The sequence below is a fragment of the Opisthocomus hoazin genome, chromosome 4, assembly GCF_030867145.1.
Source record: "Opisthocomus hoazin isolate bOpiHoa1 chromosome 4, bOpiHoa1.hap1, whole genome shotgun sequence".
In the NCBI taxonomy this organism is placed as follows: domain Eukaryota; kingdom Metazoa; phylum Chordata; class Aves; order Opisthocomiformes; family Opisthocomidae; genus Opisthocomus; species Opisthocomus hoazin.
The window spans coordinates 4,170,445-4,197,332 of NC_134417.1; the positions used below are offsets into that span (position 1 = coordinate 4,170,445).

At 39.0% G+C, this 26,888-nt stretch overlaps 1 protein-coding gene across 12 annotated transcripts in view; it reads right to left on the minus strand.

Annotated features, from left to right (window-relative positions):
* Positions 1-26,888, minus strand: part of GIGYF2 (GRB10 interacting GYF protein 2) — an 81,064-nt gene that overhangs the window by 50,183 nt on the left and 3,993 nt on the right. For 3 of the 12 annotated variants that reach the window (XM_075417633.1, XM_075417632.1, XM_075417640.1), the window contains 6 exons: positions 17,757-17,837; positions 15,007-15,136; positions 12,694-12,789; positions 8,178-8,286; positions 937-1,048; positions 338-378 (listed from right to left, as the gene is read on the minus strand). In XM_075417633.1, the coding sequence (XP_075273748.1) occupies positions 338-378; positions 937-1,048; positions 8,178-8,286; positions 12,694-12,789; positions 15,007-15,136; positions 17,757-17,797 (529 nt within the window). In that variant the 5' untranslated portion in view covers positions 17,798-17,837. Of the gene's footprint in view, positions 1-337; positions 379-936; positions 1,049-8,177; positions 8,287-12,693; positions 12,790-15,006; positions 15,137-17,756; positions 17,838-24,089; positions 24,199-26,888 lie in introns of those variants that run through there. The other 9 variants (XM_075417630.1, XM_075417638.1, XM_075417629.1 and 6 more) reach the window with 6 other exon arrangements.

Sequence of the window (26,888 nt, forward strand, 5' to 3'; positions counted from 1 at the left end):
AGCGTATTGCCACAGCACATCTGTTCATCCATAAAGACTCCTTGCACAGAGGTACAGGAATATAGTTTCACGCGTACACACCACATCTTAATTGAATAGTCAGAACCTATTTCCTGCAGATTTATCTAAAACATTAAAGTGTCTAATAGTGAAAACACCACAAAATAATAAAAACAACACTTTGAGAACACTTTTAGGTAACCCAGCACAGCAGCATGAATCTTGTATCAACAATATACTTGAAGCAGTAAGAAAGGTTTACGCACAGCGGTCCCTTCCCCAAAACACACCGTGCTCCTCCCTCCCATTTTCTGCCCATACAGTAACAAAACCATACCTGGATCTTTTCGCCCCGGTTTTTCAAAGCGTCTGTCTCCCCTAGAAAGGCAGAATAGAAGTTTCAAATAAGGTTTTGGAACTACTCCGCTCATTTTTGGTATGGCACTTTGGTTTTTTCACTTGGTAGGGGGCTTTTTTCAAAAATCAGAGCTTGACAGACAATACTCTTAAAGGTTCAAGTGCTAACTGAAATTTTCAGTAACACTGATACACACACAGCCTCTGGCAACTAGGTATGTTTTGAAATGTGAAAAAGTACTGTCAAAAATGTTGAGACTAAAATTGAAGCAAATCCTTTAGCAATCCATATTTTCACCCATAATTTCTGCTGCAACTGTCGTAATCCGTATTCCCTTAAAGTAGTTCCTTCTTCCTAGGAACTCAGCAGACAAATTCTTTGCAAAAATACTCTTTTATTTGCTCCTGACTTTCTAGAAACATTACTGTGTTGTAAGATGTACCATCTTAGAAATTCAGACGCTCCACTCACAGATACACCTAATCACCTTTCCTACAGTGTTTTTACGAAGTCAAAAGGCACAAATGGAAGCTGAGCAGCTGTATGTAAAAAAACTTTAAGGGCTAGAGTTCTGTTACCTTTCCTCCCAACTCTGTGATCTGTGCATTTCCCTGCCCCCTCCTCGCCCAAATCCACCCTCCACTTCATCAAAACTTCTTTGGTAGAAACCGCTTTCTCCTCGGCCTCTGCCTGAAAAGACAAAAAACACAAGTGTTTGTACAAATAATAATAGAAGTTGAAAGAATCAGGTAGGTTTTCTTTTCCTGGTGTCCCTGTGAACTAATCTTGCAGTCTTAAGTCCCAGTGGAACTATCTAGGGCAAAGGGGAAATGGAATAAAGACTGAAGAGTCTTATGTAAAAATTCTTATCAAGCAGCACAAGATCAGACAGAACAGGCAAATAATTCTGACATACGCTATGCAGAAAAAAACCCAAAAAACAGATACTTACCCAACAGAAACTACCAAACAAGGATGCACTGTTCATGACATCCACAGAGTACGTGTGTCCTTTACACTCATAAAAATCAGATGGCTTTTAACAGCAGAATCCTGTATAATGGTACCGCACTGCAGATGTACTCATAATTACTGCTGTCAGGGTTAATAAGGGAGAAGGAAGCTTCACTACTATTCAGTTCTAGTGATTCCCAGCAGTAATCTCCCCCAGGAGCAGTGAAGAAAAAAGAAGGATCACAGGATGGGTATAGGCAGGACAGCATGAAGAACCCCAATAGCTACAGAATAAAAATTACCCTCCACACTTTTTCAATAAATGATTCTCCATAGGCGGCTACCAAGTATCAAGCCTCGAGCCAAAAAAAGGTACAGATGTAACCTCAAGTAAAGCATCTTGAAGCACATCTTCAGTGTTTGGGTAGGCGTGGGGTGTTTGGTTAAAAAAAAAAAAATTAAACACACAACAGGAAAAACAACACCCACACACATCCCCAGACCTTGAAAATATATTTCATACATTTCAGCACTGGTTAGATTAATGGCTGGGGTGAGGTTTCCAGATCTACAAAAGATAAACACTGCTTCTCAAAGTGCTACAGCAGAAGAAACAGGAGGTTTTTTTATCAGCTAACTTACCATTTCAAGGAGCTCACGGGAAGAAGACAAACAAGTGAAACACATCAATCAGCTGGTTGTCAGGATAATTCCTTGCCTACATACACATGCAGTCTCTATAGTAAAGACCAAGAACCTAAAAAGCACCTGACAAAGGGTATACTTGGCTGTGAAACTATCACAAAACTCAATCCTTTCGTATTTCTCTCTTCCTGGCTTCAAGAAAACCAGCATCTCAAAGGAATGGTACAATCCAGGCCAGGGATGTGGAGGAATAAGACAGAATGACCAAATGAAACAGGAAATAAAACACCTTGAGAATGGACTCCAGTCTGTCGTTTTCTGAAGAAAGTAATAATAACAAGCCTCTACATCTAAAATCTAAAGGAATTGTACCGTATTTTAGTGTGTTATGAAAAGAGGGTCTAAAAAATGGAAATAATTAAGGCAGTTGCAACAGTTTCTCTGCTTTCCAGGCAGAAAAACGTAAGTGATCCCCAGATAATCCAGTCAGGTTCCTCAAATATATGCTGATTTCCTATCAGTGACACAGGTTGCAGACTGTATAAGGAAGTCACAAAATTGCTGTCTGTACAATTTCTCCTTCTGCTTCAGAAATGGGATTTAAACATCCTCTTTGGACAAAACTATCCTGTTCCTAGCACCAGCAAAGCAGTTCAGTGGCAGACCCTGTCACAGAGATGCAGAGTTCCTTATCATAGAGTTCTGGGGATACTTCAGTTCAGATGGAGACTGGACAAACTCATAAAAGATAAATAACTCTGAGATTTACTAAACACAGAGACCACATCTGGCTCAGGAAATGCACCGAGCTGCAAAGGTCTGGAAGCTGAGCATATGTATGATGCTTCTTCACCTTTGTATTTTTTACACAGTCCTTATTCTCTTTCTAAAGAATCTTCTTTTGGCTGTTGAGAGAAAGACTATTGAGTCAAAGGAGTCCTTGCCCGATTCAGCGCAGCTGTTCTTACACAAACTCAGGTGGAGACAGAGGGGTTGAGTGAGCACTCAAGGCAGGAGAGGAGATCGTTATCAGACCTCTGACTGCACTAGAAACATAAATATCTTCAATACGGCAAGTTCGATACTACAAGGCTGACCACAGTCATGAGTGCAAAATAAGAAGCAAAGGCAAGAAACAGTAAAGATGTGATACAACATCAGAAGTAGCACAACGTTGGTTCAGCTAAGGCATTATGGGTCCCCCAAGATCATGGAGAAGGACTCCAGGTTGTTATCCTTCACAAATAAAGCCTAGGAAAGTTTAAGCATCTCATGTAATGGCAATTTTTGCCTAGTTTCTTCACTACAGGAAAGCTCTCTTCCTGCGTCTCACAGGAGACAATAAAGCAAAAGCAGCTGACAACAGAAAGCTACAGGCAGGCAGAGTCAAAACAGAACGAAGGCACTGACTCATCTCCTGTCTCTGAGGTAGTGGAGGTGGAAAGTTGCATACACTTTTCCAAGAGAATCAAAACCAATCCTCCTTTTCTGTGTTTTTTTTACTTTTTTTTTTTTTGGGGGGGGGGGTATGGAGGGGTGTTTTGGGTTTTTTCTTTGTTTTTTAGGGTTTTTTTGGTTTTGTTTTTTTTACAGTGAGCAACAGCAACACCTGTAGTGCTCCCCTTGCAGCGTGAGCAAGCATGAATGCACACTGATTACTGATAGCAGACATACAACCAGCATAGCCAGAAGGCTGGCGATACAGGAGATTTCATCGACAAATAAAGCAAATGTCCTGTATAAGGGGAAGAACAGAATCAGAATTGTTTTAACAGCAGCATGGCTTTATGGAAGCTTTAAAAGCATGTGAAAAAGCAGTCTGAGAAACCTTCCTCCCTCTACCCCCTCTATTTCATGGTTCATCAGTATTTCAGTTGTGCTCAGCCACCGAAATAGTCTGAATTAAAAGATAACCTTGCAAAAGATCTAAACAAATGATCTCAGCAGTTCAGTTTATGGCTGCCTGTGGGGCCATGGTACTCAAGTCCCAGCTGTACTGATACCACATACTACCGGACAGGACCTATTTAAGCCACCTTTGCCCTGGTTGTGTTGCCACCCTCCTCCACAGCACATCATCCAGGTGTGGTAACAAGATGTGTCCATTCAACAGTACCCAGCAGAAATCAAGTAGACCACTGCATGAGAAGCATAATGTATTAGAACAGATCCTACCAAGCTACAAAGAGTAAGTAGCTAGTTAAGGAAAAACACGGTGTATGAAATTAGTTATTCAGCAAGTATTACACAGATGAGTGACCTGAAAGTGTACACTAGGACACAGCTCATACTGGTAACAGAACATATGAAAAATGCTTGCGGAGAGGATAAAACTGCACATATAAGCACCCTGTTCACCATCCTGTTTCTGCACTTCTTGGCTTTTCTGTGGCTAATACATCTAGAATGACATGCTTAGCTTAAACAGAATGCCACTTCCAATAAAAAACGCCTGGCACAAGAGGAGCGGACTTTCTAAGTGTAGATGCTGCACACAGTATTGAATGCAAAGTCCACAGATGTCAGTAAACCCTTCCATTTAAGAACTGAATGGAGCAGCTGTGTCTTTTGTATTTCAGTAATTCCTTAAAAGCCTCAGAATGAGGACATCTATCCACTGCATATTGTAATCCTAACAGGCCTAAATCTCTAACCTGAAAAATAGACAAGTCTGAATTTAAGTAAAAAATACAAGACACAAGCAAGAGGGCATGAAACAGCACACAGCCATTCTAAATGCCATTACAAAAAACCCCACACTAATACAATACAGCAAGCAAATTCTTGAAATGACAGCAGGACCGGAGTTTTGGATCTACGATCACAGCCATAATACTGTGTGGGAAGAGTAGGATAACTATAGTTCAACTACTGCTGTTTAGGTACGAGAACTTTCCACTTTCACACTATTTACACACTTCCCAACAGCAGCAAACACAGATTACAAAGGGGAAAGAGGGTGGGAGGGGAAAGAGTTCTAATGGGAAGCAAAGTAGCCTTCATAAGAGTCTTAAGCAGAAAGCAGAACAGCTATTAAACAAGGTGTCTGTAAGCTTACAGCCCATTCCAAGGACCATTTAAATCTCTCCTCATCTGAGGCTCTTATTCATGAATGTTGACATTCCAGTCCCGACAGCACAAAGCCCAGGGCTTAACTGCACACCACAGGGAGCTCCCAAGAAAACAAGTCAATTAGAAAAAAGGTCACGTGCAAGTACTTGGTTTCTTTAGAGAATATAACTTCAGAACTAAATAAAACGTTTTGGATTTATGTCACCACACAAGACATATACAGTATGAGTGATCGTAGTTGTACCCTGTAAACTGTTTTTAACAGTAACACCAAGTTGCGTTTCAGCACAGAGTCATAAAAAATTTCAACAAAAATCAAAGCAACTTCCCCACAGTAACCATTTTCACACCAGCTAAACACAATCGTCTTCAGTAAGACCTGGGGTGACTACTGAGAAAATATTTACTGAGCATCACATTGTAGTTAAATACTGATAAGGGAAGTCACATTTAGAGTTCTAACAACTTTCCTTTACCGGCAGTTCACCTGTTCTTCCCTTTGCCAATCTGTCACAGATTCCCTCTCAGGCTCCCAAATGCTGGAACTCGATTCCGATTTGTGCCTCAGTGAGGGAACTACATTAACAAATCTAAGCATACGTGCAAATTCTTCCCTGAAGTTACTGTTGTGCAAGTCACTTCAAGGCAGTAATCTTGTTTTGGTAAAAGCGAAGCCCGCATTTGATCAGCAGCAGCTTTGTTGCCTAGAATGTCATCATGAAAAACACCAGATAACCTTTTTGAAGCCAGGCAATTTTGCAATGCAATAAAGACAAATGTTTTCCAAACGTTAAGCGAAGCAGTCCATTCAGTGAACAAACTATGAAGAACACCCAAGTCCTTTTCATTGTAATTTGAAAAAAATAGAACCACATTTAAAGCATGCTACTTGCAAGGCATGCTGCTTTTGTAGGTTAGGTGTCAACAGTCCTACAGTGAGCTTTTCATAAATGACTGTTAGAAACAAAGTCCTTAATTACATCATGTGTATAATTATGAAAAAATGTACAATTTTGTCCTGGCAGAGGCCCTAATTTGTTTGCTGAGATATAGAAACTTTGGGAAGACTCATCATGCTGAAAGCCCAAGACTAATTGCTCATAGAAAGAAAAGGGGAGAGTGGAAGAAACAAGTCGCAACCAGGATCAATGAAAAAGGGAAAGCTCAGTAATTTACAATTTCAAACTGTATCAAGAATGAAAAATGAATGAGGTAAGATAGAGAAGTGTGTCCTTTACAGCTTAGAAGAAAATAAGAATGACAGAGTAGCCTAGCAAGCACAGCATAGAACGGATTCATACAAATTCGGAGAAAAAGATCGAATAAGGATGAAAAAAATAAGTAAAAAAGATAAATTTTGCAACAAAGTTCTCCAGCTAATATTTCTTAACAGATCTTAAAAATGAAGTATGAAATACCAGGAATATATGCAGCAGAAGCTTTCAAACAGCATTAATAATACTGCATAAATTCATGTTCTGTCCACTGAAGTGTGATGAATCAAAATTTATTACCAAACAAAATATGCAGGCATACAAAGAGATTCAATAATAGAATTACTGGATTAGAATCCATATTCTGCCACATTTAACCCTATGACCTCATTGAAACTAGTGGGGGCAATTAAAAAGCAACCCACTGCTTACTGCATAAGGATGACATTCATTGTTCATGGTACAGCAAAAAAAGAAAGGAAAATTTGACAAAAGAAAGAAAAATAAAGCATCTGGGAAATGAGAAGTGGTCAAGTTATCTTGGTACTGAAGCTAGAGAGCACACTTAGTGGCCATATGATCTCAAATCACCCAATTTTAAGCAAAAATAATTTCATTTACAGAATTAAGCCTTAACGCATCTAAAAAAAAAATAGCCAATACATGTTTTTCCAGCAAAAGTGAAACGTGGATGGTACCAATGCAATCAACAGCTTTCAAATCTACAGCAGAAATATAACAAGGAACATATAAGCAAGAGTGTTACCCCACATGTATGTGCACGTTTTTGGGTTTTGTTTTTTTTTCATTAAGCCCTAAGCATTTGAGCGAAGACAATGATAAATAGGGAAAGGGAAGCGGCAGGGAAATCTGGGGATAGCCTCATGAAAGTATAAATGTATATGCCTTAGCTGGGAAGCAACCACAAGAGGACAGATGACAATCTACAAATATCTGAAAGATGTAAAACAAAGAAGAAAGCAGGATTAAGGAATAAGAACAGAAATGAGAGAACAAATTACGTCAGAGCAAAATTCTGGTCAAGCATTTAATTATGTATGGAAGTGATTTCTGAAAATGTTCTTCCAAAATATCACCAGTTAACGACATTTAGAAGTAAATTAGGAAGGACCCTAAGGGAAACTTCACCTAAGCACCTGCAAAGACAGAGGTTACTTGATTACTCCTGATGACATTTCCAAGTTATTACCTTCTTAGTATTCCAAATGTAACCCATCACGTTTATATATAACCCCCAAAATAGTGTTCACAGCAGGATGCACATTGAAAGGGAACTGCTAAGATAAATTCTGGATTTAACAATTTCTTTTCACTCTAGTGATACAGCTTGAGGACATTTTCTCAATTCGTTTTCAAATGTTTGAAGTGATCCAGGATGAGACATCAACTATACTGATGCACTAAAATTGGCAAGACTCAAATTTCTCCCAAATTCAATTATGTCTTTCCATTAACCTCACCCTGTTTATTCTCAGGATGTTAATAAATACAAATGACTTTTCACAACAATGTACATCACCTACTACAGTCTTAATGTCTTAATTACATTGGTGGATTCTTCTCCCCTTTCCCTACAAATTGATTTCATACCTTTAATAACGTTCTTTCTAACAATTCCGAACCAAACAATTTCCTATTCCACCTCAAAGCTACCTTTCCCTTTTGCTTTCCACACCCACCAATCTGACAAAAGCACATAACACAGGCACCAGGTGTGCACTAAACAATCGCTAAACACAGTATTGGTTCTCTAACACCACCTTATCAGACAAGTTACAAAGTTTTAAGGGAAAAGAAACTGGGCATATAAGAAAAAAAGAAACTTGGCCATAACCAAGCTCCATCTAACATTTTTCAGAATCTTTAACCCACATCACCTGCGTACATTGCAGCACACCCCACTAACAGCTCACCTCGACCTCTAGAGGAACTTCGACCTCGAGGAGCCCCTACCACCGTTCCTCCTCCACGTCCAGTCAACCGCAGGACAGCAGCACTGTTTACAGACATCGAGAAATTTCTCTGCCAGGAAGAAAGAGCCAAGGTGAGATTCTATAAAAGAACAAAACCAGAAATACTTACCACTATCCTAAATTTAGCTTAATTCCAGCTTTGCTTTCCTTATGTTCGTTACAAATTCTTTACAACTAAGAAGTAAAAGTATTCCTCGGAGTCAGGAGTAGCTGAAGGAGTCTACAGAAGGATCTTGGGCAATATTAGAGCTTCCAAGTTACTTACCTGAAATCTCCATGCTCTAAAAATACTACGTGAGCACCCACCACTTCATCAGATGATTCCAGCACAGAAGTGATTGAACATCAGCAGCTTTAAACACAGCCATTCATTTGCAAAAAGAGATTGTCACCTGCCTATACCTGACCCCATTAGTTAACAGCAATTCTAAACTTACTTCCTAAGCAAAGCAGGAACATGTAAAAAGCAAAAGAACTTCAATAAAATTGTATTTAGTAATCTCCTTTGCAGAAATAAGTCTTTTTTTTTTCTCTGAATGTACCACAGGAGTAACATGCTTTGGGGAAAAACTAAGTGTATTTAAGATGTCTGAAATTTAAGAGCTACCCATTTTAATATGACAACAAACACCAGTAAAATTCAGCTTTATTTTAACACGAAATAATTGCTGAAGAAAACCTACTTCAGTAAAGAATGGATCATTATAACCAACTCTAGCCCCGTTCTCTGAGCACAAATAGTAGGAAGACTGGGCCAAAGAATTCAGGAGCGTGTTCAGAAACATTAACAAGCATTCACACACACTTTCTGAATGCAAGTTTTGAATAACCAGAATGCAAAGGACTCCAAACTGCTGTGACATCGGGCTTCTTCACAGAAACTTACAGGAGGCAAATTGCTTATGTGAACTCATCTGAATTACTATGAATTTGAAGGTCTTCAGAGAACAATAAGACAAGCAATCATACACTATTTAAAATCTAAACGGCTACCATCAAAGCGAACAGACATCTGAAGGAGTTTTAACCCATTTCAGAAACAAGCCTAACTGCTTGACATATTCTTCCTACTAAGTAGATCTTCCTTCCAGAGAGAACTGGTAACTAAGGGGGGGGGGGGGGGGGGCGGGGGTCCAGTCATGCATGGCAAAACAGCAAGGTCAGCCTCCAGTAAATCTGATTCAATTTTCCTGGCTAGCTCTTAAAATTTAAAGCAACCATTTCAACAGCACGTCAAAATGAACCCCCTCCGTTTGCCTCTAAGCAAATCACCACCCTTCCTGCTGTTGATACTTCTGCTTTTTTGTGAAGCAGTGAAATATTTTACTACAGAAACAACTTTAAGCTATTGATAAGACTCACTGCCTTGCATAGGAAATTCCTCAATTTTTGATGACTTATTTTTCCAGTAAGAACAAAATGGTTATCTCCTTTCCTTTTCCAATTTTTTTTATTTGACTTGTGCGCCTGAACTCTGAACAAATTCCCCTCTGCAGAGCTTGCTGTGGTGAAGATGCAATCCTTGCAGTATGCATAGTGATAATAATCCACATGGCAAGACCACAATAAGTAACAAAAACGCTGAGTCAAAAGCTATTGATTAGTATACTACTTCAGTGTCCATCCCTGACAATGCACACCAAAGAGCAAAGCTGCCCCAAAATAGGGGCTCAAATAATTATTTAGGAGCAAAGGGAAGACATCCCAAAAAACAGACATTGGAAACATAACCAAGGAGGACATGCACACACAAAAATCTCCATTATATTCAGCAAGAACTTGAGACTCCCTTACTCCACAAGCAGGTAAGATTAAGACAACTGAATTCTTTCCTAATGCAAATAGTAATAAGGGGGAGTGGGAAGGCAAAGGAACATATGCTGCATATTGCCAGTGGCTGGTGGTGGAAACCTCTGTTACAGCTGTCTGCAGAAACCTTCTTCTCTTCAAAAGACAGTTCCCTGGAAAAAGATCTTAGACACATCTATGATGTCATATAACAAAACTTACTACAAGGTAAATCAGTTGAGCTCTAGGTTAACTCAGCATCCTTATTATCAGAAAGGTGACATTCAAAATAAAAAGGATAAAAAGGACCAGCAATTCCGTCCAACCTATATCCATGTCCTATAATAGGGAATACCATAGCCATATCTGACTATTTAAATTCCACAGGACTAAAAAAATTTCAGCTTAAGTTCATATAGCTGATGTCATTTATCATCTACCTCTGGATAACACTTCTTTATAGCAGCTTGAGAAGTTCTTCCTAGACATACTACACATACAAGTACAATGCTACCAGGTGCATAACTCTCAGGCTGCAAGCAAGAATTGCTCTGAATCCAAGCCTAGAGTAAGCCTGACGGGTTCACCTTCAACTGAGCACTACCTCAAAGTAGGTATGTTCTGATCAGCCCATCCTCTACGGGACTCTCAAACCTCTGTCCTTCAAGTTCCGCAAGGATAATACCACCTTCAGTATTCACGCAGGGGGCACAAAAGCATTTTAAACTTTTATCAACCTTAGGTGAAAGAGCTTTCCTGCACCACAACTGGCAGCAAAGCCATTAATATTCACCTCCAAATCACTTCAGAACATGATTCTTGATGATAAACCATGTTTATTATGTCATGGGAAACAAACACCAGGCATTTCTGGTAGCTTAAATAATGCCATTCCCTTGGTATCTCAAATCAGTCCCGAAGGGGGAAAAAAAGATCTTCAGACAAGAAAGTACAGATTGTTCACATCCTCTGCGTCCCCAGAAAAGCATTAAAGGAAAGGCTTTCTTAGAAAGGGAACATGGACCTCTTCTTTCAGATTAAGATTTTTGTGGAGTTTGTAGACAACTTAAGCCAACCATGAAGACTCCTATATGATTACAGGTGATTAGGAGAAACAAAAAACAGTGACAAAGTGCACCCCAACTCCTCAGAAGTTTTCAAGACTGAGAAAACACTGGGCACTGCAGCAGAGGACCACCTATCCCTGAAGCTCAGCAGCACTTACCACCTGTAGCAAGAGGCTACACAGCACATTTTCAATACCATAGCCTTAAACTTGTATTATTCCTCTTCAAGAGTATCTTGACAATCACCAAAAGTCAACATTCCCTTTAACTGTAAAAGGCTTGTAGTTCACTCTCTGAAGGACTCCCAATATGCATCAGCAAAAAAAATACGTCCAAAGGTATTTAACACCAAAGTTCAATATTTTGGTGTGCTACTGTATGTCCAGCTGACCATTCCTGGCCTTGCTGCCTGAATCCCTCCTGTTCCCATTGGAGAACAGGATCTCAGCTAAAATAATCCATAAAACAATATTCTCAGTCTCAGTTGCCTCTTAAGACTAACCATGACAGGAAGTGCCACTGCCCTGTGTATACTTAAATGGGACTGCTGACTAAAAGCTAAACTAATAGTATCTTAAGTCAAAGGACAGCATCCTAAAAAGACACAAGAAACAAGAATCAATCCTGAAGAGGAAGGAAATCCTGAAGAAGTGAAGAGGATATGCCAGAATACGCAGACACAAAAAGATGAAGAAAAATTCCAAAACAAAATAGCATGGGGCAAAGAACGGAGGATGCTCTGAAATCTTAAGAAATTAACACTAACACTCCCCACCCCTGCAAAAATCAAATTCTACTGAAGTCAGTAAAAATATTTGGCTTTCTATTAGCAAAGAAACAAACAAAAATCAAACCTCGGTATTTTGAAGTAAGAGAAGTGCTAAGAAACATGACAAACCAGAGAGCAACTGCAAAATTAGAAGTTCTGACAGCCATAAAGAGGGAATCAAGTCAGAGACAGAAGTCAGTGGCATTTATTCAGAACGGGGCAGACAGTTTTCTCTGCTAGGAACTGAATTTAAAGCAAGGGCTTTCAAACTACTGGGATCAGTTCCTCTTGAAATGGAATCTTTGTGGACTACCTGCTCCTACTCTCATCTTGTTCACCAATCAATTCTACACATATAGAGACTAAACGCGGAAATAATCAAGCAACTGCTTACATACAAAGTAGCTAAGAGTACTGCACCTTCCTATGAAATGTTAACAGTCAAAAAACTTCAATACTTCTTCAAAGACCACAAAACTGAAGTTACAGAACTTAAGACACTTCCATTAAAACAGAGAATTTGGTCCAAAAACTGTAGAAAAAGTTTCACTGATCTGAAAATGCTGTGTACTTAAAAAAAAATAGGTAATACTTCCCAGAAGATGATCCTGGATGTAACAAGTTGGCTGTCTGCCATTAACAGAACACATTACGAAAAACATTTGTTGAAATTTAAGACAATAATTAAGCATTAATGGAATTTAAACTTTATGCTAACACAGCAAGCTTTCATAATTTCTTTCCCTGAAATCTACTAATCTCAAATTTGATGTTTTTTTACATTAGTAACAATCTAAAGATTTGGTTTGTTTTTTAAAAAAAGGATACAGACCTGTTCTTCTTCTGTAAAAGGTACAAGTGCCAGTGGTGGCAGGGGCTCCTCTTGTAAAATAGGCAGAAACTCCTTATCCAGAAGGTCTGAAGGTATCTGTATGAAAGGAAAATAGCACACAAATATACTCAAGTATTTCCATTTCAGGGTTGATGTCCCATACTTTTGATTCACCAAAAAAAATTTTTTCCTGCCAACACTGTTTCCATCCACCCAGTACACCAGTACTTCCAGTAACATTTACTGGGGGTGGGTATAACTCCACTGCAAATTCATGCCCCCCTAGAAAAAAAAAATCCACCACCCACAACTGAAATATGTAAAATATCAAGATCATACACATTGGAGTTCAAACTTCCACACCACTGTAGATCAAATCTCAACCAGGTGAAATTTCATCTGGTAAATTTAAGAAGTATTGCTTTAACTTCAATGCACTTTTACAGCCAGATTTTTATTTATACATGAACACATATGTACAGCACATGTGTTAACACATAAGTACATATACAATATAACACAAAGACTGTATTTGATTCAAATAAAAAAGTAAAGTAAAACTGTAAGTATGGATTTATTAAATAGAGAATGCTGACGATTTAAATAAATTTTAACACTAATTTTTAATCAGTCCATCATCAGATAGAAGCTCTATCAGCAGATATGACCTTGAGCATGTGGACAAGAAGCTGCAATTACAGCCAAGTGGCCTCTAATTATGCCAACAGAACTCTTTCAAAAATACCTCATTCCCAATTCTAGGGAAACAGACTTCTCCCAGTTTTAACTGAAGCAAAGAAACCTGGAATTTTATTTCTTCATTTGGGTACACACTAGCAGTCCCTACTTTCAATGAGAGTACCTTTTATTCAGAGATGCAATTTTGCCTAATCTTCAGCCAGCATAGATTCCAGATGACACAGTGAAAAAGGACTAGGGTACAAGATACAGCTTAAAACCATCACATCTAGTAGTTGACTACAAACAGCGTCCGCAGTGCTCTCAGTCTCAATAACTAGAATGACTCAACATCATGGAAACATATGTGTATCAAAAGCAAGACATACTCTAACAATGCTGCCCTTCTGGCAAACACACAGGGAGAAAGTATTCTTTTGGACCATTCACAATCATTGGAGAGCTTCCTGTAACACAGGGTATTAATAGCTTGTTCTGAATCAGTTGCAGCTGCACAGGTCTTAGCATCATCTGATATGATATACACAAATTACAAAAACCAGCGACCTCTGACAGGCTGACTTACTCAAACATAACATCAAGGTTTAAATCGCAGCTTCTCAAAGTAGAGCAGGATAATTCTGCATGTTAAAGTATGACTTTAAGCTATAACACACTTAGCTTTAGAAAAATCTTTGACATTCAATGCCCTCGAATCCACGTATAAGCAATGCAAGGCTCCCAGCACCATATGAAAATGTCAGCACAGTCATGGTAGGGTAAGAACATGGAGGTATGTGTGCACATCTATATCCAAAGCCAAAGGCACAACCTGACGTAACTTCTTGCAGTCCCTCCCTGACTCTAGGGTAAGGCTCTTGGAGGAATTCAGATTCCCAAGTCACTTTGTGCCCGCTGCAACAATAAACCAACCTCTGTCACCGTCTACAGAAAAAACCCTAATGTTTACAATTGCAGAATGTAAGAATCATTTGCCTGAAATGCTCTCTGACTTTTGTATCACTGAGAACTTTCGTTTGAAATTAAACCAGAGGGAAGTTCTTGACTTTCTACACTGCTCTTTCGCACTACACGTGCTAGATGGTATCTGAGTTCTGAGTCCCAGAGAAGTGCACTATTTGAGGACTGCTCTCATCGGGCTGGTTACCAGCTAAAGTGAACGGCCTTAAGTCAAGATAGATGGGGAGCTCTTGCCTTCTTTAGATTATCTGCTAATGTGATTTATTGCCTGACTCTCAAGCTGAATCAAATAACTAATTTTACACCATACTAAATAAAATCCTACTGAGGCAAGCAAATCTGCACAGCTGCAAGGAGACTTTAACCCTCAGTCATCTGTGGCAGTGGGACTGAATATGGCAATCAGGTTTTTTTTGTTCTCGGGGGGTACAGGAAGTTGACCCTAAAATGGCAAAAAGAATCAAACATAACAAATGCAGTAAGAGCAGCATCAAATAAGCACACAAAAACACCCCCACAATTGGACCTCTTCAGCTCTTTGCCAACAGCTGCACAATTTCTTTGTCCATAATCACAAAATACAAGTAACTACTCCTAACCACAAGACTGTCATTAGGAATACACACATCAGGCCTTCTTCCTCTTCCTCCTCACCTTATTATCCTTTAGAAAAAGTGCCAACATTTCTTCTCTCCCATAGCGATAGTCTGCTAGTTTGTACTTTGGCAAAGCCGGAGACAGAGGAGGGGATGTCACGCTCCCGCCACTAGACAAAGCTCGCAGCCTAAAATAAAGCAGAAAAGGAATGAAAACTGAATTGAGCAGGGTGTGCCTTCACCTATGCTATCATCCCTCCACACATTTACAGATTTGACACAAATGAAAGAATTCCAGTACTGAAACTAAAAAAAAGACACCAACAGTCTACCTTCAAAACTCCAAAACTCATGCCTCAATGAGAAGTGTGAAAGCGCTTCCCTCATTTTTCTCATAATCAGGAGACCGAAGGAAAAAAAAAAAAAAAATATTCCCACAAGTACATCAAGGAATTCAGCTCCTCCCCTGGAGAACTCTTCTGTCGACTATACAGCAAGCTAGCTACACCCCTAAAGCCCCGACTAACCTATTTACACAGGCTGCACAAAATTCAGTTGTAAATCTTCCATAGATATTAATGACAACAGCTTCTTTTTGACAAGAAAAATTCTTACTATGCTAGGGACAATGTGGCAAACATTAATCTAAGGAAAAAGTTTATTCATATGTTTTCCAAAGTTTAACAAACAGTATAGGACAGTAAATTTTGCAATGAGGTTTCTTCTTCTGCTGCTAGAATCGAACTCTACTCCAAATTCCTTTTCCAGAACTTAAAATTAATGGCATTTTTCAGAAAGCACTCACATCATTTAGCACAGCGTCTCAATAAAAAAAGATGTACAAAATATAGTCATATTTTACTTTAGAATCATTTCAAGCAGTAATCTAACTTATGGTGATAGATAAATATGAGATGAAGTTTGGTCCCATCCCACACAGGTAAGCTACTCAACTTCTTGCAGATAACATCTCACAGTTGTACGATATTACTCCCAATTCCCAGGTAGATTAGTCTTGTTCCATACAACCATTTCCTCGTCTACCCAAATATACTCTATTTTTAAGTTTGAGGAATGCTCTACAAAAGATGGATGTGTCAAACAAAACCCAGACAATTTTCCTACATTCTCCCTGATGTGCATCTTAGGCAAGTAAAACAATCTCTCTTCTCAACAATCACAAAATCCTTAGAAAGGTGCTCTGAACAAAAGCATCGATTCAGAGGCTATCTTTCACCTAATTACTGAAGCATGCGTTGATTTGTTTCATTGTTCTTTAAACAGAAAGGAGAAAGTAATTTGCAAGTCAAATAGTTATCTTATTTTTTTCGTTTGGTGCCACCCAGTGGCAGTTTCTTTACACACCACTTCCAAACAAAACATGCCTGGCGAGGCTTAGTCAAAGGATTAAATGGCTCAGTTCAATGTTCAGCTCCAATCCAGATCAAACACGACCGAGAGTTTCACTTTTAAGGGATACAACAGCATACATGACAGACATGACTATACTGTAACCCAAAAGAATATTTATAAATCTTACAATTTTATTCCGTTATTCCTGTAAAAATCTAGTAACTCACTGAAGTACAATACACACTTTATATATATTCTAATCTGGTTTTTAAACTAAATGGAGACTGAAGTCCCCTCACTATGACACAGCAATCAAGCTACTCTTAAAATACATGCTTTTTTTAGAGTTGCCTTCCCCCTTCTCTTTTTTTAATATAACTTTGGCTTCCATCCATCAATGAATCTAATCGTATCTGTCTCTTACACCGGAGAGCACTCCAGCATAAGATATCTGCCTGGTGGGTGTATTTATAGATAGTGATACAGTCATTCTTTAACCTTCTTTCAATCGAACAAAACAGACCGAGCTCTCTCATTGTTTTCCAGGCCACAAATCGTGTCTTACTTCTTTGTTGAATACTCTCCAATTTTTGTACATTGTATATCAAAATACGTCAGCAAAAGTGAATTCATTATTCCAGTAAGGGTCTTACCACATGCTATGCAGCAATTATCTTTCCTATAACCTCTTCGCACCCCCATTTACACACTTAAGGACCACATCACTCTTCAGAAACCACACCACCCATAATTCCTGTTTGTAGTTGCAGTCACCAACACTTTAACAAGAAATTGGAACAAATACTGAACAATAACCACACCTGGGCAATTACTCTTTAGCAAAAGCCAGGACAATGAATGTCAGACAAACTGGAAAACTAGCAGCTGACGCAAGATCATACAACATCACGGATTCCCTTTAACAAAACAGCTCTATTCCTGACACTCTTCAGCATGCACATGCAGGAGACTGACATGAAACACACACTTTTACCACATTCCATACAAATTTTTTTATTTTTTTTTTAATACTGGGCAATAAAGCTCGCTTAGCTATACTCTCCTTACTGGACTTATAGCTATAAGAACTTTGTTATTAATATGTATCACATGGAAAGACCAAACAAGTCTTCTTCACTCACTTTGTGTGTACCTCTGAGATCATAAACATTATTCCTCCCTTAGGTACTTGGCAGCAATGCGAATGTTATGCATTACCATAACATGAAACCCAACTCATTTCATACACAATGCCAATTTACAAAGCAGAGACTAATTTTATAATATTGCTTTCAGTCACAGGCCAGGGACTGAGGTGAAGCAGTATGGAACAACGAAGACATTACATCCCACTCAGTCTTATAATCAATTCTGTCCCAAGAGACAGACATTCATAATGCTTTTTTAAAACTTTATACAAGGTTCTGGAGTCTCACAAACCACAAAAAAACTCACCATTCAGGCCCAAAGTTAAGTGTCTGAGTTTCTGCTGCCATTTTTTCCTGTTCTATTCCTCTTTTTTTAAAAAGTGTGAACCTGAAAAATAAAAACATTTACTCTGAAAACAACTGGATTAATACAGTCCTTCATAAATTTCTTCACAATACAAAAGCACACCTGGTCATGCAATGCAGTGAAAAAAAATCATGTGCAAATTTTTTTTTTTTTTTTTAAGGAATACATTTCAGCTCTCCAACACAGATTAATTTACTAATATAGCAGTAAGAGCATCAAGATATCTTCCCTAAATTCCTCTTTTAACAACTCAAACAGGACACTGGATCAGGGTGTCTGAAGAAACAATTTGTACAAACAGTCCCTTTTCAAATCAGTGATTACCACAAGACAACCAAACATGGAGAATTTGATGCATAATCCTCTTCTGTAACAGTGATGCTTAATTAACAGAATTGCAGCTTCCTGACAATTACAAGAGGATAAAAAGCCCACTAGAATTATCGCAGGAAAGATCTGCCAGTTGAGTGGAAGAGTATTCAAGAAATTTCCACTGCTCATTCTTGAAAAATAAGCCTTCTAAAGATTGAGCACATCCAGTGCTGTGACATCCTCCTATATCTGCAGGTAGATGACAGTATTTCTCTCATTTCTGGTTTTATAAAGTAAAAAAACGCACAACTGAAGACTTCAGCTACTTTCATTCCTATTAGCCAAGGTCCTGCAGGCACTAGTGAAGGTCAGGTCAAGTTCCTATATATCAAGAGTGTGGACAACAGCAGACGAAGCCACACTGGAGGGAAGAAACAAGACTAAGGGAAGGCTATGAAGTTTTCTCTATCAGAACCAAGTCCAGCCCAGGCAGCTCTGGAGAAGTGTCTTTTACAATAAGAAAACACAGCTCATCTTTCCTTCCAGCAACAGCAAATCCTAGTTGCAGAGGAATGGCTTTTGGTTTTTTAAAAATCAAATAGAGCACAGCCACAGCCCAAACAAAAAACGCATCTGAAGCATTACCTACAGAAACTGTTGATTGGGGTCCAAGAAGCCATAAAGATAGATGGTAGGGAGGGAGCTTTGCTCTTTCAGAACTCTGTTCCTTAATAGACCTAAAGACTAAATAAGGAGCTTTGTAAGTTTGTCTATACTTTGCATGAGAAGGTGATGGAAAAGAAAAACAGTACATGGGGAGACAGAAGTGGCAAGGGCATTAGTTACTGAACAAAAGACAAAACCAGACAAAGGAAACATTTTTTTTTCTTATATATATGCTATTGAAGTAAGGATACTAAAGTTAAAAAAAAAAAAAAAAAACAACAGCCTGAAAGCTAGAAAATGTCCCGCCACCCCAAACATGCTAAAACTGCTCGAGCAGATTTTACCCAAATCTTTTGGGCGTAAGATTACAAATAGTTATTAAAGTCCCTGTAGCCTAAACCTACCAACCAATGTTTGGCTCACTTATTTGTACTACATGCCATATTAACTTTTTCGCCATACACAATATATCCCATTTCATTGTATAGGGTATTTGTAGATTATCTCCACTATACACACCAGAAGCTAATAAAGAAATATCCAGCTAGTCTCACAGGTCTAGTTTGAGACAATTTTGGTCTGATTTGGGTTGCCTTTTTGACACAGCCAACAGCTCATTAGAACATTCACGGTATATCCATTTGTCATTCTACAAATCAAAAAACAAGGTTAGGTACCTAAAGATGACATACAGCAGGCACATGTGAAAACACTGTGGGGCAATTCAGGCAAACCATCATGCACACCTTGGCAGAGACAAGCCTCTAACACAGTTCCTAGCAGCCTTAATTGCATGGCTGTCCCTTCACCTCCTGCAATGCTTGTAATCCTTCGGCTGGGGGGTGTGGAGGGGGAGAGCTTTCAGATCAACCCATGTGGATCAGCAGGGAACCTGGGATCTTTAGCTCCTAATATCGAAGCTAGTATCAGTAGTACCAGAAGAGCTGGCAGCGAGTGTTAAACTGCGATGAAAACACAGCTGAAAAGCATCAGATACAAGGATTAAGCACTACAAAACAGGTTCAAGTGGTTTCCCAGTTTTGGACCCACTGGGCCTCATCCTTCTTCAGCCTCGGGGTTTCCTTCCCAAAAACTGAGGCTGCTCTGTCATCTTTCTCTACTTGATTCCTAAGGACTTAAGTACCCACAAATATACTCCAAGCCTGCTAATTTCATCCCTTTGAGCTGCAAAATGGCTTTCCTTATCCCTTATTTTGGCCACCACGCTTAATTTTGGCAACTCTTTGCTGGCTTCCTCTTCTGTGTTGTAGTCAGGCTACTTCCTCCCTAAAAGTTCTGACTGGGTGAGTTTTGAAATGAAAGCAAGACACCTGTGAGTGGGTGAAACTGCAGCTGAACAGAAAAAAAAAACACAGAATAAAAAACAGATCTGCAGATGATTTAAGTACATGTAACAGGTGAATTTACTCTAATAAGCAGTACTACTCAGAAATTAGACCTACACGAAAAAAATTACAGGTAAGGCAGAGCTCAGAGAAAACCCCTGGAAAGGGGGCACTCTGGAAACAGGTAATGATTTGGGAGAAGGTGGCACGGGAGCAGGAAAGAGACTCAAGAAAGCTAAGGGAGAAAGTGTGCAAGAGGAATGCGCTTAGCCACGTCAGAGCAGACAAGATAGGGAAAGCAGAAACTGTGTGCTGCTTCTGCGGGCTCACAAAGCAGCAGACAAAAGGTGAGAGCACAGAAGGCAAACTGGAGAGGAACCTCCAATAATGACTGCACAACACACGCTGTCAGTGCACAAAGGAGTGTGCCAACTGGAAAGGCAAGTTGGGGTGGACTATGTGACGCTCGCATCTTGAGGGGAAAGAGTCAGGGTGGAGCAAGAAAAAGGGTAAGGAATTAAGAAAAGGGAATGAATGATCAGGTCGTAAACTTAACTATTTTGGCCAAGGAAAAGGCATGAATTTATCAGATCTTTATTATGTAGATAACATTATTAGGCTCTAAACTTCAATATTAATAATTCAAAAGTTAACTTTGGTCTTTTTTATCTATGTTGCCTCCTTATTAATCAAAGATGGCAAATCACAACCTAACACATTTCCTCCCTGATGTAATTTGATGAGGGAAAAGCCCCTTTCTGAGCTGCAAAAGTTTTCTAAATCAAGATTTTCTACAAATTAATGGCCATGATTAAGGAATCTGCACAGCCACAGATTTTATATGGACAAAGAGCATGCAGGGACAGCCTCAAGTTGAAGCAAGAAACCGAGGCCATATTTTGACAACGTCCAGTTGGCACCACTGCTTGGGCAAGAATGCTACCTGAGGACTTCCCACCACTCCTTCAAAGGGGAACCCTGTCTCTAAGGTTTTCTTCAGATCAGGTCAACCCTTGATCAAGGTGCCAGTGCAACCCTACAAACAGTTGCAGTCTTACTGCATATCTGGGGAAAAATGGAATTGCTTCATAAACTGGAACCTCATTTTCCTGGGGTGGTAACCACAGCCACCAACCTGCTACCAGCATACAGGGACTGAAGAGAGAAGAAATCGCATCAACCCCATCATCAGCCTGCGGACTGGCAAGGGAAAACACATCCTTTCTATTTTGTCAGCAGCTTAGTACTTTGGAAGTCAGAAGTCCATCCTCTGAGCCGACACAAAATGTAATCCAATAACATTAAGCCTTTAAGTGGCTTTCACTCACAATTAACAGGTAATATTATAGCAACTTCTGTACCTACCAGCAACACTCATTTCATTGGTTTGCTTTAGGTACAATGGTGGTTTTATCAGGCTTGCGGTTTTTAAAATTATTTTTCAAGCTCACCATTTAGTAGCTGAAAAATCTATTAAAGCTCTCAAATATCTTGTTCAGACAAGTCAGAACTTGATTATACTGGCTAGATTTGTGTGTTAAAATGCGTAAGAAGATGTTTCAGTTGAAAAAAAAATCTAAGGAAAGTCTATAATCACCATGGCACATTTTGGCCACAAGGTCTTTTAAAATGTATAGCTATTTAACATATCTAGGCAAAAAGCTGTTTTTCAGAGACTTTGAAAGATCTAAACTGCCATGTTTTCCAGACTTTGCTCAACCTCAGGATTTACACAAAATTGTCATTTTAAGGTTTGTCCCTCAAAAGTGCTCATAGGCACTTAAGATTTTCAGGCAATGTTAAATTCCTACATTTCCATTACAGAATTCTGTCAGCTTCTATTACACAGCAATCTATCTCCTCAAGATGTTTTGCTATTTCAGATACACTGCTTCTAAGCATCCCAAGCTGAGTCTAGGCAATGACTGCATTGAGGTCTGCGCATCTAATCTTTCCCACAGACAGAAAAAAAAAGACATTTGCACTGTCACTGTGATTTGCACTGTCACTGTGATTTATAGTTTTTGTGCTGCTGCTTGCTTAGGTTTATTAACTTTGGAAACCTAAACCTTGGTAAAAAGATATACCACTGATCCTTCCTTTACACAGCTACTTTAAGTTGAAATGGTCTACTGTTTGATCAGAGATGTTTAGGAAGAAATGTATCCTTTCCTTTCAAAGTAGTTCTGTTGCTACTATAGGTTTAAAACAGCCTTTTTAACCTAGAAATTCACTGAAAATTTTGAGAACCGAAGAACACAGTGGAAATCTAATGTGAGCAGATTTAAGTGCAAGGAACTGGGCTCTCCTGAAACCAGCTTGGAACAGGAATTTAACAGCAGTGCTCCACCATGCAATGGCAACACTAAATTGAGACGATAAAACTTCACCTTCCACAAGCAAGAAAACATTCCACAGGCAGCTACTAGAGCTAGCTAGTTTCAGTGCCAGTAACTGTGTTTTGAAAAAAACCAGCAGATTGACCGAATAATTAATGCTGATTTTCTCTAATTCTTGAAATATCAAAGAAGATCCAGAACTGTATGCAAGCTACCTTTTAAGTACAGTGGTAAACAGGATGACTCAGGTGGCTACACTACCAGTCTGTTTGATATTAATCATTGGCTAAAGCAGACAACACTGATTAAAGGACACTGACATAATTAAGGGCAGCCAACGTGGATTTATGGAAGACATTCAGTCAAAATACACATTTGTAAGAGTAGAAATATAATTGCTCAAGCAAGTAGGTGAAATAAAACTTAACTTCTACAGGACATTTCAATTAAGTAGAATGCCAGAAAGGACAAAATCATTCAGCACCACACGAAAAGTCTCAAATCATCAGAATCTACTACTTCTTTTAACCTTCTCTTTTAAAGAATCTACAACAACCCATCTCAGAAGGCAAAATATTCCCCAGAGTAAAAGGCAAGAAGCTATCCTCTACTTCTACAGAATCTGTAACATTGACCCACATAACTTCTAAAACCTGAGGATGACAACATGGATACGTAAATAATGGAAATGACACATCACCAGTAATACCATTATGAATTATTCAATTACTCAGTCCAGTATAGCAGGTTGCATTTAATAAGGCCAAGCATACAATCAGAAGACTCACAAGCAGAAAACACAGGTGATACAGAACAAATGTAAGGCTATTCTGGAAAAATACAGTCCTGAAACTAATCTGAGATTTATGACATTAATCAGCTGAAAAGGAACATATGATACAACATTGACTAGAAGAGCTAACAGAAAACACTGAATACAGAGATAAGGAAATATAGAGTAAATACAGAATGGATTTTATCACTGCAGGATACTGTGTCCTGTTCTGCTATCCATAAGGCAAGAAACCTAATAAATCAGGTGTTCAAAAATTGATAAAATGTGACAGATATGTCTTATAGTGTGGGGAAAAAAAAAAACACACACCAAAGCTCTACTAACTAAGCTTTGAGAAAAATTTAAGTATCTTGCTCAGTCTGTAAACAATCATGCACGTAAAAAAGGCTGAAGCAAGACATTCAGAGATAAAAAAAGAGTAAGTTGTTTTCAGGTCAATGCTAAATGATTTTCCAAAAAGTATGTTCCAGTTTAAACACAAAATTAATCAGAAAAAACATCCATTAGTCACATTATACAAGATGCCAGACGAGTCACAGTAGTCCCTACTGGCTTACCAAGCCTTTATCCTGATAAAGGCGGTGAATTTTTCAAGGCCTATCTACCCACATGCCAAGACAATGTTTTTCCTAAGGGAACAATGTCTAAGCCATCCACTTCTCCAGAAACTACGCCTCTTATTACAGTTACATTTTTAGATCTCCTAAAGTCTTATAGCCTTCCTGTCTCAAATCACTGTAAAAGTGTTTCAATTTCTCAGCAGTTTCTGGTCAAAAACTGTTGGTGACATTCCCAAACGCAGGACCAAACTGACCGCCCTCTGCGTGCTTCATATCCATCTAAGGCTTCATGGAATGATCCAGCTTGCAACATGTTGCATCGCAGTCATGAATGAGAAACCCAAGAAGTAGGCACTGAAGCTCTTCTGGGATAGGATGACAAGAGAGACTAAGGAGACCTGCACACCTAACAAAATCCAAGAAAAATAAAGGAACATTAAATATCACAATTCCAGATATTTGCCTCCTTTCCTACCTACTATTGTGAACGTGGTGGTTAGAGGTAGGTTACAGCGCTATCCACTTCTTGCTTCACCTGAACACGAACAAACATGAAAGCTTTTCCCAGTTTCTCAGCCAGAAAGCAGCGTGACCTCCACCTTTATTATAAGGCTTCCAGCCAAAGGCAGACACCAGCGATTAAGCTCCAAGCAGAGTCAGGGGACCACACCCTTGGCCCTGCCACTGGCTGGAACACAAACCACTTCTCATTCCAAATCCTGTCCCAAAATCCTGCCAGCACTCTTGTTTTCCAGTTGAAAAATCACTTCCACATCTGTCTACCTTGTACATCGAAAATTTGCTGGTAGGTAAACATTTAGTCTGTGCTCTTCCACAAGATGTTACAGACCAGGATGCAGAGTCTGTCTCCCTGCTCCTCAGCGAGGTGAGCAGCCAGGCTACACAAATGCAACCAAAACCACACTGCAGCACCTCTTTTCCCACTCATCATACACATTATACAGCCCATACATATATTGAAAGTGCCAGAACAAAGCTTCAGACTACATTGACTGAAACCATCCATTGAACTAACAGATATGGGATGTTCTGGGGTTTTTGGGGTTTAAGTGTTATTTACATAAGCAGCTTCTTTGGACTTTGTAGAAATTCTCTCCCCCCACCCCCTTGTAAAGTTTCCTACTCATGCAGTTCTGAGACGTCCTATACTTCAGGAAGCAAATATTCTAAAGTGAGAAAGTGTCTAATAAAAAGTCCTAACAGAGACAATTAGTATATCAGATTGTGTATATTCACCAAACAGGAAGCCAGAAGGTAACTTGTTACTACATACAAATTACAACACTTTTTAATAGCTTGTAACTTCTCTTTATGTTAGTATCACTGAAGATATTCACTTGTTTTGATCTAAGAACCATATCTTTGCAAACTGACTTGTGATGTTATCCTGATCCTGCCTTAGTACTCTTAAAGCCCAGTATAACATAAATAATTACATATACAGATGATTCAGCATTAACTAAGCCTAACATAAAAGCTTCCACTGGTTTTAAAGGTAGCTGAACTGGGCCTCTCATTTATTAAATCAAGTTGTTAGATGCTTTTACTTAAAAACCTTGCCATATGCTACTTCCATGATCAGCCTCACTCACTTTCTATCACACACATTATTCAGTCTAACACTGACGTCAGCTGTGCTTTGAGCAGGAGGCTGCAGCAGACAGCCAACCACCAAAGGCTGGTCTCTTCCAACCTAAATCATCCTCAGATTCTACCATATATGCCCCTAAAAAAAAAAAAATCAGTTCATGCATCCATTACTTGCCAAACATACCAACTCCTCATCACGTGACATTCTGTCTCCAAGTTTGAAGTTGCATCCATCCATCCATCATCATAAAACTTCACCCAAACTGACCCTCAGCGTACAAAGCGTATCTTTTCCTTCTGTTTTCTTCTAGTCTGAACTGACACACTGCCACACACAGACCACAAATCTGCTTTTACCCAATCTGATCTACACACAGGCATCTATAGCCTCCGAATCTCCCAATCACACAAACCAGTATCTTTATCATAAAATACTATCAACAGAACGCAATTTATTGTCAGTGACTGAGGGGGGGCGGGGGGGAAGAAGTATTTCATAGTAACCACAACTGGAAACAAATATTTCTCTACTGAATAAAGAGGACCAAACACCCAGTAAAACCACCTTCAGAGTGCAATGCATCATGCTTAATAACAGCTATTTAACATACAAAAATATTTTTCTAACCAGTTTATTTTCCTAGCATGTCATATGTAAGCTCCTTTATCTGTTTATAACAACTAATTACATATACAAGAGCCACTGTTGAGGGCATCAAGTAATCGCTCTTTATTTGCCTAGGTTTTTTTAAAACATATGGCCAAAAAGATACAAAATCATAATGCACAGCTTTAATAATTAGTTGAGGGAATCAAAAAATAGTAAGTGATCCAAAAGACAGTGTCAACAAGGCAGTATTTTAATACATATATTCTATATGTCCATCAACATTTCTCACTGACCTATAGACCCTAGCACCTCCACAGAGTTCCTGGTATTCCTTCTGCTTTTCTCCATAATCCTGAGCTCTAGATATCCAGCTTCTATGTACCACAGGCTTTAAGGATTACAGGAGAGGCTCACTCCTGAAAACACACACTTCGATTTCATGCTTGCCAAAAACCTTAGACGCATCAATTCAATTCTGTGCACACTTCCCTTCCAAACAAACAAACAAAAAAAAAAGGTAGAGGGACATAAAAATTTCAATGGCAGCCTAGTTTCCCCACACAGACATCAAGACATTGCTACAGTTTCTATTTTCAAGGAATGTTGAATCACCTTTAGAGACAGCCCTCCCTCTGCAAAAAAGAAAAGTGGACACATTTTGTAATCAACACACTGTGGCAATCTCAGCTACTAACAAAGCAATGTAAAACCTCAGTCTGCTACAATCTCCCGCTACCATGATGGTATTAAATAACACCATCAGATAATGGTATTAAACATTGCTATGATGAACTACATGCTTTTATACATTTACACACTACCAACAGCCACG